A 12,283-nucleotide genomic window follows, 5' to 3' on the forward strand; every position below is an offset into this window, starting at 1 on the left:
CCAAAGATAGCTCCAAAATAACGCCAAACCGCATTGGCAATTTCACCTACAAACAAAACATGATTCTGATTTTCATAGTGACCGTTAGCACAACAATCACAACAAGAAATAATAGGAATGCCAATACAGCGAAGATGATGATCCACACTCAAGGCCATATTCCAAGTTTTCCACATATTGATGGACATTTTAAGAGGAAGATTCTTATGCCACATCTAAGAATGCCCTTCAAGAGTGCCTCCCCTGATATGAACACAATCCCAAGCCAATTTGGTGGAAAACAGGTCGTCATCATTTTTGGTCCAAATCAGCACATCTAGACCCAGTTTATTTTTACAAATATCCTCTAAGATGCCGTCAAGATTGTCTGGGCCCACTAACTGAAGAATAAGATCCACATCCCAACTATTTGATAATTTGCAATCCTTAACTTTAAGAAAAGGATTACCCACAATTTGCATATCATTAAATAAAGGACCGTTATCCCGCCATTTGTCATACCAGAAGAAAACATTTCTATCCTTAAGGCCCCACTTAGCATTATTCAAGACCACGGGAAGGGTTTTAACAATCATTTTCCAAAACCTTTTACCCCTAGTTGAGTCAATTAGAGACCAAGGCTTAGCACTTACATACTTACCCTAAAAAAAATTGGCCCATAAAGAGTTACCTTGAATGAAATTCCAAGCAAATCTATTGTGGAGGGCTTGTTGCATATCATCAATATGTCTTAGACCCAAACCACCTTTCTCAACAAGATGACAAATAGAATTCCAGGCCACCCATATTTTCTTACCTTTACCATTCGCCTCCCCCCAGAAGATTATGTTCATCATGATGGAGGGTTTTGATAATAGATTGTTGGACCTGTAAAATAGCAAAGAGATAAAGGGACATACTAGAAAGAACATGTCGTAATAAGATAAGTCGGGCACTCGTCGAAAGAAGTTTCATCTTCCACCTCGATATTTTCTTCTGGACTTTGGACACCATATCTTCCAAATGCACCTGTTTGAGTTGACCCAAGATAATAGGCATGCCAAGATATTTAAAAGGGAAAGATCCTTCAGAGAATCCCATCTTCCATAATAACGAGCTCTTACGAGCTAAGGGGATTTTTTTAGAGCAAAAAATGGCAGATTTAGATTGATTTATGCATTGACTTGACCAACTTTCATATTTATGAACAGCTAAGAGTTCCCTGATGGCTTTCGAGCTTCCATTTGAAAAAAGCACCACATCATCAGTATACATAAGATGAGAAATTATAGGCATACCTCGATCCTAAGAGAATTGACCAAATTTCTTAGCGTCCACACTTTGCTTGTTTAGTCTAAAGAGTACTTCTTGTAAAATAATAAACAGATAGGAGGAGAGGGGATCTCCCTAGTGCAAACCACGGCCTCCTTGAAAAAAACATTTTATAGTGTCATTCATCATAATAGAGTACCAAGGAGACGAGATACAAGCTTTGATAATTTCAAAAAAATGAGGAGAGAAACCAAAACAACGAAGAACCTCCAAAAGAAAAGACAAATCCACTCGATTATAAGCCTTAGCTATATCGAGTTTAATCATGATATTACCACCATAGGCCTTCTTATTTATGGAATGAACCATTTCCCGCGTGAGACTAATATTTTCAAAGATACTTCACCCCGGTATGAAAGCGTCTTATTCCCACGAGATCATTCTTGATAGTAGACTTGTCAAGCGATTAACAATGATTTTGGAGCATATTTTATAGAAAACCAAGCAGATGTTAATGGGCCTAAACTTATCAAAACCAGAAGGTATATAAACCTTCAGAATTAAGACAAGAAAAGAAGCTGTAAAAAATCTCGAAAGCTGTTTAGAAACAAAAAATTCAGGAATGGCTTCCAAGACATCTTCTTCCACCACCTCCCAACAACTTTTGAAGAAACCAGAACTAAACCCATCAGGTCCTGGAGTACTATTAGACGGTATAGAGGAAAGAGCCGAGAAAACTTCGGTCATAAAAGGAACGGAGCACAATCTTGAATTATCAATATCCGAGATAACAGGTGAAATAAGAGTCGACAAATTAGGTACTTCTCTAGTCGGCTCCCTTTGCAGAAAATTAGAAAAAGAATCCATAGCCCCCTAATGAATACTCTCCGATGAATTAAAACTAACCCCATTAGAAGACCTCATTTCCACAACTCGTTTGCGCCGTTTATTGGCCATTGAACACAAAAAATATAGGGTTGCCAAATGAAACGGTTTTAGGGTTTGATATGTCACCACACAAAATGACACATATTAAGGCTCAATAAAAATGCAAGTATGGCTAATGAATGCTAGAAATGGATGATCAAAGAAGGATAATTCGAATCAAAGCTTGAGGAAAGAAATCGAACTACGCTTGCCTAACGAAAGTCAATATTCTTCTAAGTAAACGAGTTATCCTTCTAAAATATAGGGTTAACCTAAGAGTTAACCTAATGGGGTATGGAAGTGGGGTGTTACACTCCTCACCTCGGCGAACACTGTAAAAGAGCATGAACCTTACTACCTCAGAGAGCATAAGTGCTTGCCACCTCGCCAAACATCATGGGACGTAAAGTGCTCATCTCTTAGGTAAGCACCATAAAGAACAAAAGTGTTTGCCCCCCAAGTGAGCACCACGGGAGCAAAAGTGCTTGCACCCTAGGTAAGTGCCATAGAGAGCAAAAGTGTTCGCCACCTAGGCAAGTACAATGGGAGCAAAAGTGCTTGTCACCTCGGCGAGCACCCTGGATGAGGCACAATGCTTCTCACCTTGAAAAGCATTTGGAAAGAGCCTGAACCTCACCACCTCCGCTCGTGGAGAGGGAAAGTGCTCACCCCCAAAGCAAGCACCATGGAGAGCAAAAATGCTCGCCACCCAAGCTAGCATCATAGGAGCAAAAGTGCTAGCCACCTTGGCCATCATTATGGGGGGCAAAAGTTCTCGCCACCTAGGCAAGCACCATTGGAGGCAAAGTGCTCGTCTCCTTTGCGAGTACAGTGAATGAGCATGAAGCTCACTACTCAATGAGCATCGTGGAAAGGGAAAGTGCATGCCCCCGCCTGAGCACCATGGAGGGAAAAAATGCTCACCACCTCGGTGAGCACCATGGGAGGCAAAGTGCTCGCCCTTTAGGCCACGCTGTGGTCCATCCCTTGGTCAATCTGGACCCACAGTGGCATAGTCCATCTTTTGGTCAATCTAGATACACGATAATGTCTTGGTCCATCTCTGGGTCGATTTGGACCAACGTTGATGCCATGGGTCAATTTTGACACAAGATATTGTTGTTTTCATGGGCTTTACACTAGGGACCCACGACACTGCTATTGGTCTGGTTTTGAATCTCAAACAACATTGTTGCTAGTAGTATAGGGCGATTTCAGCAGAAAAGGAGAAGAATATGCAAAAAGACTTACAAGATTGTTTGGCTATTGGAGGGTATGATGAAGCTCGAGTGACTAAGGCATTCTCGCATTGTCTTTAGCAGTTGTGCTAACACAGGAAGCACTAGAGTGGCAAAGGCCAAGAGTGGGTCTTGGAATGCTCTGAAACATTTAGAGGGTTTGGGACGTATGGGCGAAGAGATTTCAGGTACTATTTGAAATTTGAATTCAAATTCAAAGGGGGAAAACTAATGAACAATAGCTATCACCATTTAGGATGACATGGCACGTACACATGTATGTGCCAAGTCAACTCGTAAGCCGTTGCCCGTAAACCTCCATTGGAAGTATCATTAGTGTTAAGAGCATTCACATCCCAACCCCTATAAATTTTCCTAAATTTTAGATAAAATACACTATTCCTAAATTGTTATTCAAAATTTTACTAATTTTTCAAAAACCTCCTACATCATATTCCCTATACTTTCTCTATTCTATTAAAATAATATTTCTCTATTCTTTCTTTAATATTTTTTTTCTCTTACTTCCATTTACAATCTTAATTAGTCACTATTGTGTCTTTTTTCTTATGTTGAGCAATATCAACTTGTACGTAAATTTTAAACAGGAAACTGATTTTTTATCCTGGGTACGAGAATAGTTTTGAAATTATTAGTGTTTTACAAATAATAAATATTCACCTTTTCCGATAGTATTTTATTTGTAACTGATAAATAAAAAACAAGATTATGGTTTTCGCCCAAATCTAACGGTGATCGAAATAATTTAAGCTTTAGGCACACCCGAAGGAAACAAATAAATAAATTCCACACTTTATAAACTGCGGATTCATTCTCAATAACAAAAATAGTTAATGAAAAGAGAATGTGTACTAGATTGAATATTTTCTACGTACAAGTATTACTATTTCCCAAACACCAACCCCAAAACACAAATTATATGTGCGAATAATAAAACTATATTATAATTACAAGTACTGAAACTGCCCATACATCGGCCCCAAAAGTTTAGTACATGTTGCAATAAGATTGCTCATAAATTTCTAAAATAAATTGCTAAAACAAATAACCACGACATTGAAATTGCTATAATGAAACTAGTTTTCTCTTATACCTCTTTGAAAAGATCTCTTGTCGATGTTGGCTGGTTTAGATATCCATTGATGCTTATATCTTTAGAAGTTCGATTGTTAATCGGTTAATTGTCTTTTGACCATATGCTGGTATTTCTATATCATACCAACAGAAAACCCTGCAAGGCTGCCCATCCTGCAAAATTGACCAGTACTGAAATCTATAAGCACAACAGTACTAACACATATCAGCAAATAAGACCACCAACAAATGAAAAGTATCTCATAGTTTTAGCAACTTAAAAATCGGTGCCCCTAGTTATCATCCGTATGATAACGAGGGGCGCCAATTTTAATACCACAATAACATAGTGGGTATTCATTTTGATGATAGTTTACTGAGCGTGAGATATTGCTAGTGTTATTACATGACCCAGGCATTGGGTAGTGTTGTCTTTTGTTTTGCTTCAAGTTTGTACACAAGTAGTGAGCATAGTTCTTATCTTTAGTAGAAATTAAATTCCAAAGATTTTTACTTCAACTCACAAAACCTTGATTGGCCAGCAATGTCCTCAATGGCTGCAACAATCGATTGTCAATATTCATTGGCCATTTGAGTTATCTTGCCATGGTGTTTGTTTCCATTTCCATTGTCGACACTGAAGTTTCTCTTGCCAAACCCCGAAATATACGCAAACCATTAACTCAAGAAAGTAGCTCAAGAAAAAGAATGGTAACACATAGGAAGTGGCAACATCCTCCATGCCTGCAACAATCAATTGCCAGTAGTGATTGGCCGTTTGGGTTACCCTACCATGAAGTATGTTACAAATTTATTGTATTTCCACTCAACTTTATTATCATTACAGTTGAGGGGAATACACAACCAAGATCAAACTAAAGAAGAAAATCATCCAACGAAAAAGTAAATTTCCTAGCATGTCTAAACAGCTAAATAACCTTGATATATATTTTTATGCAGGATGAAATATCACAGCATGGATGGTATCTCAGCACAACAAGTCAAAGAAGTAAATAATACAACCAAGCAAAGAACTTCACAATTGGGGGGATTATAAAGATAATGAACATTTTAGGTTGAAATAGCATTTCCAAATTCACATGATAACTTTGAAAATAAAAAACTATAATTGTTAAACAAAACTAAAGGACAACCAACGATACAAAGCTTTTAGGTTTGAAGAAGATGAAATGATGTTCAGTATAGATATCTCATATTAAAACTAGTGAAATAAGAAACTAATAAAAGGATAAGAATTGAATATCACAGCACAATCACAACTGAATAGCAATAATACCAAAGTAATCCAACTTTCACAAAACTTAATAGAATGCCTATAGCGTAATAGAATACCTAAATCACAAACTAAACAACATGCCTATAGATATCTCACATCCAAGTGTTACAAAAATGAACAACATGTATAATTTTATGATTTAGGTAAGCATGCCTGTAGATATCTCACATCCATCTTTTTTGAACAACATCTCTAAATTTGTAAGCAAGATGCAATATCACAGCATGGATAGATCACAACTGTGATATTTCAAAGAAGTAAATAATTCAACCAAGCAAAGAACTTCACAACTGAGGGGCTTATAAAAATAATCAAGACTTTAGGTTGAAACAATATGGATAGGTCACAGGATAAGTATGAAAATAATACTTTCAGGTTTAAACACAATTGAATAGTAAAGAGATGAAACTAATCCAACTAACAAAACTAAATGGCAGAATGGTAAAAATGGCAAAGTAATCCAACTAACAGAACTTAACAGCATGCCTAAATCACAGCAAAGCAGTTGCAATTACAGAAAAGCACATAAATTACAGAACAATGGAAAAAAATTTTGGAAGGAGGCTCATAATGGTTTTTTTTTTTATTCAAGCATAGGTAAGCACATAACACAAGTTCGAATGGCTGCAAAATGGTTGCCTTTATGAAACTTTCACAAAAAATGACCATCCTAGTTACCTTGCCATATCGAGCTTGCCCAATTCACAGAAGTTGTGATTTTACACATTTATCATATTTAATTTAACCATCATCATAGCCTAATTATAGCCAACCATCATCACAACCTAATTACACATACAGCCTCAACGATAGCCTCTACTAAGTCAAGAACTAAAGCTGCAAAGAATAAAGCAATGACAATGAGAAGAAGCAAATAAGGAATCAACAATAAGAACCAGAAAGCCAACAACTGGTGAAGCCAAACAACACAACAATAAGAGAGCAAAATAAAGTGTCAACTTGCCCAAACAGAAAACGAAGAAGCATATATAAGTAAATTTTAGATCATATTGTTTCCTTATTCGATTTTTAACTTTGAATTTAGAAAAATTTACCAAAATTTACAATTCACAAAAGTTACCATTTTTAACTTTGAAAATAGAAAAAAGTTACCAAACATAGAAAAAAATGGTAAGCTCACTTAAATACATTACAGAACATTTATCCAAATAGAAAACACTTTCATGTGAAAATCCAAGCAAATTAGCAAGTGAAAATCTTAATAGAATCATACATGTAGAGCTAAATTGAATAAACCCACAAAAGTACACACAACATGAATTTCACAAGCAGTTCCTCGAAGATGACAAGCTCATTGATTTTAACTACTACATCAACATCTTAAATTACACAGAGTGAAATGGCAACCTAGATTGAATAAATTACACAACAATTACACAAAATAGAAATCAAGCAAGCAGTACAATGTCAATGGCAAGGTACTGACAGTGAAACAAAGCTTATTAGAGTTGCATGTGAAATTCCTAGGCACACGGAAATGGCAAAGCTAGATTGAATGCTCACTGACATAAATTTCATGAAACAGAAATCAAACAAGCAATGAAGGTTGTTGGAACGCTCACTGATAGTGAAACAAAGCAGCATGTCAAATTCGTAGCATACTGAAATTGCAAATCTAGATTGAATAGCAAACACATCAATTTCACAAAACATAAATCAAACAAGCAGTATTTCATGATGGGTTGGTCATTGATTTTACAATTTTTTTTTTCCAAAACCTGTACAAAAATCGCCATTATAGAAACCCTAGAGAAGCATACATAGAAACCATTTTGGTCTAGTGGGCTAGGGTTTTCGACATCTACCTCAACATTCAACAATGGAGTTACAAAGACCCAAAATTGTAGCGCATAAACAAAATTGAGCACAAAATTTCTCTCAGAGCTGACGGCATGAGAGATAGGGACTGTGTGTGTGAATTTGTGAGAGATGAAATGACTATCGTGAGGTTTTGTGTGAGTTGTTTGTGAGATAGGAATTTTACCTATAGTGAAAAATGTCGTAGGGGTTGTGTCGATGGAAGAGTGCTAGAGAAAGCTGATTAGCAACTAGGGCGTAAGGGACATCGAAGACATAGGAGGGGAAGAGAGCAAGGGACAGTCTATCTCTTTTCTACTCTAGAACTTAGAGTTTGATTAAAAACTTGAGGATCTAAACCCATCCAAACTCCAAGGAATCTAAATTCATCTAACAAGGGAGTTAGGACAAAGCAATCGTCAAAGGATGTGAACAGTGTCACCAAATCCATTTTGACCAAAGTAGAATATCTCTAGTGAGATTATCCATGGTAGAAGTATTTTAATTACTTTTAACTTCAGTAACAAGATTTTCTACTATTTCCTTCTGAATAAAAAATGTGGCTATCAAGGCAAAATAATTGTCGTATATGGCATATCGGGATTTTTCTGTCTCAAAGCCCTATGTATAGCGAACAAAATAGTCAAGAAAATATTCCACAAAATATTTTCATCTTTTTGAAAATATGGAGGCCCAAAACCTCTAAATGCCACCGGGTCCATAATAGTGGGGTTTTTTGAGAAGTCCAAGACTCCAAGTTTCCATCAGTTATTTTGGAACTAGGACAAGGACAAACAAAGGGACATACTATTTCAAGCATAAGACATAAAACTTTGATCCCAATTCAGTACCAAGGTGATGATATTTCTTTGTAATATCTGGATTGTGTTTTTCTTTAGTGGGGTCTTGTTACGCCCATAAGTCACTCCCTTCGCCAAGTTCCACTAGACCACCCAAAACTCTTACTCCTTGTATTGGTCCTGTCAATCCTCTCCTACGCTAGAGCCCGCCGGCTGCCTGTGGATGGTCCCAATAGAAAAAAGACGAGCTACTAACATGGATCGAGCCTCTCTTCCCTTGCTAGCTCTTCTCTCTCTGAGCGGCCTTGTGACATGCTTTGCTTTGGTGATTGATATTGGAGCTGTCTGATATTTGGTTGGCTGTCCAATGGTTTGCAGCGTGGAATATAATGCACCACCCAACTAATGTACTCCTAAGAATTTCTACGCGGAGCCTCATCAATTTTAGTCCCTATGCACGGTCGCTGCAAGTAATAACTGTGATATCCATAGTGTCGACAACAACAGCTGAAAACAGTTTCATAAGACCTGCAGGATTCAATACCAGCAATACTTGAGAAAAAAGTAATCAATGCCAACAAAAGAGAGAATCGGGCAAACCAAAGAGAGCACAGAAGTGCGAGTTACCACCTCATCACTTTGAATCATAGGGATGAATGAAGATCAGAATTTAGCTTACCATGCCGCTTTGCTATGCTAATTAGGGTGAATGTAGAAGAATGTAGACTGCATGGCTACACCGAGTTAAAACAGCAGTCAGAATACCAATTTGGCCCATATGAGATCACCACTCTCTATAATGGGCAACTTTCTGCCTAGAATACATGTTGACGTGTTCAACAAAATTGCAAAACAGAACTGTTATGCGCTATTTTTTTTCTTTTTAATCTTAGATTCCAATGCTGAGTTGCCGACTACTAGCTGCAATGTTGTAGAATACTAGCTCTAACTTTGAAGCACAGATTCTAAGAAAACCCAGAGTACAAACAGAGCAACTCTTCCTCTCTTTGATCATGATGCTTGTAAAAAAAATCTCATTTAAAATAGAAACTAATATTTATCCAATTTCAATGAAGACCTATAAGAAGTTTTCAAATGTCCCCAACTTCAATTAATATAACTACATCATCTCAATCTGTGTAAGTCTCAGTTTGAAATGAAATTCAAAATTCTTCTTTATGGGGGAAAAAGAGAACTTATCAACAGAAACACAAACCATAATTACACAGTCAATAGTTCAAACTGCACTCTTTGGGCTCATGGTCACAAATGAGCAGGCTTGCGACAGGCCTCAGTAATGGGGATAGGAGGGTCAGAGAGCTTGCCATCAAGAATTCGGTTGGCTATCCATCTATTGGCGGCATGAGAATAATGTACGCCATCCCAGCTAATGTAAACTGAAAGGTTGCTACATGAAACCCCAAAAACTTCAGTTCCATTTAGTGCCTTTTCCCCACATCGAACATTGTAATCGCCAAAATGCCCACAACAGTATCCTAGTGGATTAGCAAAACCTGCAAACCCCCAACACCAAAAACTAGAAAATGAATGATATTACAGGATAAAATGAACATGAAATTGGCCAAGCTAAATTATGTTTTTTTCTTTCATATATTCGTAATGAAACAAAACCAAAGATCATATTTAAAGCTTACCAAGCTTCTTTGCTTCAGAAATCAAATTGTACTTGGCTGAGAAAATGTCGGTATAAGTAAGTATTGCATCAGGAAGTTGCACCCTATGTTGGGACACCTTCTCCCGGAGCTGCCTGTTAAATTCTTGGGCTATCTTATTGTGGGAAAGTACACAACCACTTTCGTCCATATTTTCTGGCTTCGGAGGATAATATGTAACAGAATAAGGCAGGCAGCCAATAGGACCTGTATTATGTATCCAGAATGCTCTAGCTCCAAGTTGGTATAGTTTCTGAAACAGCATATCAGGACAACATCACAAGGTTTAAACGACACAAATCATTGCTGATTACAAAATTGAGTGAGTTAAAACATTGCAAGGAATCATAGAGAAGGTTTCCAGATTAGAGAAGTCCAAAATCAATATGATCAATTGTGCTCTCAATGGAATGCTCCATATAAGTCACAGCTCGCATTTGGATGATCTAAATGATTGATCAATAATGCCTACTTTGGATCCTAAAATAAGGTATGATTTGTTAAGGAGCTATATAAAAATCAATTTTGTTACCTCCACTGCCTGAGAAAATTTATTGATAATATTTGGTATTGATTCCAGCAGTTGTTTCTCTGTCATTGACGAGAATCCAAAATGAAGATCGTTCTGTCCAATATCCAACGTGTATAGTGCCTTGGAAAAGTCCTCTGGTCTTGGGAGACTGTTTTTGGTGTATGAGTTTCTACCTGATAACCAGAAACTAGTAACTAGATCTGATCAAGCAAAAGCATAAAGACATATCCCAACTAAATAATAACTATATATCTAACCTTCCCTGTATAACTCAAATGTGCGAGCTCTGAACTGTTCAAACTGCAAAAGCTGTATGTCAAGAGAGATGGGGCTAAAACCCATCTCATAGATTCTCATATCCACTGGCTGAATTGTAGACCCTCCTGTAGCAAAATTTGCTCCATGTCGAAAATTTGTCCCCATAGAATCCAGATATGCACTCAAGAATGGTAATCTCAGCTTCTCAGCTGCAAACATAGTGTACTAGTCAAAATACATGTGGAGAATGCAACCATTGGATTTAGTCTTCTGCCTAGGTCCAGATTCACTAGTTTTGATATTTTATAAGCCAGCACCAAGTAATTGGGATCATGATCTATTTTGGATTAATCATTTTTATCTTACCATGCTACACAACGAGAAGACTAGCAAAAACGAGGCTTTTAATGCATTACATGGATTAAAAGCATATCAATCAATCAGAAACGGAACGTGCATTGAATAAACAAACGATGTTTCACAGCAAACATACAAATTCATCAAATTATTTAGCCTTTTTTTGCTGCACAAACTCAATCCTCGAGCATAATCGTCCTAAACCCTCGAATGGGTTGTTGTTCCAACACCTCGCTCCTCTAATTTTCAGACTTACACTACAAAGATCCTTTTTGTTTCCCGAAGGAATTGGCAAAATGGGAAATCAGGAGAAGTCACCTATAAAATCGACGACGACTAGTCCATCGGAGAACCTCCCCGCGGGTTTACCAAAGAAGGTGTCGCCGTTAGGAGAGAGGAGCCGACGAAACGCCGCAGATTTGCCTCCTGTATCGGAGTTCGAATCACCAAAGTTGAATATCGCCGGAAAATCACAATGACTTGAATTAGCCAATGAGATTTGACCCAGAGTTTTACGGCGCCCAATTGCCATGAAAATTGAGAACCCAACCACCAGAGAACTTAAAACCGCAACTACTTCCACGCTCTTTCTTAGTGTCCAAGGACGACTCCATCTCCTGCCCCGGTCAATGGGTCTCACCCGATAGTCCATCGAACCCCGCAACAAGTTGTTTAGATCTTTTTTCTGTTGTGAAAATGGAGTCTTTACGCTGACGATCTTAAACAAATTTACTAATAAAAAATAATCACTCAAACCCAAAAGTTTCAATACACTCAACTCTCGCAATCTCGTTACAAGGATATTTACACTTTGCATATATATCTCTTGTGCTATATACTATCTGCTGTCTGCTGTCTGATCTCTGAACTTTCAGAAACACGTTTTTATAGACGAAAACTTTTTATACGTGAAGATCGACAAAACATGACAAACTTTGAAGTTGACATAAGTCTTGCACCTGGAGCTATAAAGTAGCGACCAGAAGAAGTCGACATAAAGTGATCAACTAATTGATAGCTTACACGTAGCAAGGAAA

At 37.5% G+C, this 12,283-nt stretch overlaps 1 protein-coding gene across 1 annotated transcript; it reads right to left on the reverse strand.

Moving 5' to 3' along the window:
• Window positions 1–9,511: 9,511 nt before the first annotated feature.
• On the reverse strand, window positions 9,512–12,244 carry LOC108991744 (GDSL esterase/lipase At5g14450-like). Its single transcript, XM_035684441.1, has 5 exons — window positions 11,565–12,244; window positions 10,889–11,098; window positions 10,632–10,804; window positions 10,082–10,352; window positions 9,512–9,940 (listed from the first exon to the last, which is right to left on the reverse strand). The coding sequence occupies exons 1-5, from the start codon at window positions 12,061–12,063 to the stop codon at window positions 9,690–9,692; spliced, it is 1,404 nt and encodes a 467-aa protein (XP_035540334.1). The 5' UTR covers window positions 12,064–12,244; the 3' UTR covers window positions 9,512–9,689.
• Window positions 12,245–12,283: the final 39 nt, after the last annotated feature.

Source organism: Juglans regia, chromosome 13, assembly GCF_001411555.2.
Source record: "Juglans regia cultivar Chandler chromosome 13, Walnut 2.0, whole genome shotgun sequence".
Lineage (NCBI taxonomy): Eukaryota > Viridiplantae > Streptophyta > Magnoliopsida > Fagales > Juglandaceae > Juglans > Juglans regia.

What these genes read in the sequence shown, in the direction of transcription:
- LOC108991744 (XM_035684441.1), bottom strand. Translation starts at nt 12,063, where the DNA reads ATGCAAAGTGTAAATATCCTTGTAACGAGATTGCGAGAGTTGAGTGTA. An exon ending in ATTTGAGTTATACAGGGAAG is followed by an intron (nt 10,805 to 10,888) that starts GTTAGATATATA and finishes TCTGGTTATCAG; the next exon opens with GTAGAAACTCATACACCAAA. An exon ending in AATTTTCTCAGGCAGTGGAG is followed by an intron (nt 10,353 to 10,631) that starts GTAACAAAATTG and finishes ATGCTGTTTCAG; the next exon opens with AAACTATACCAACTTGGAGC.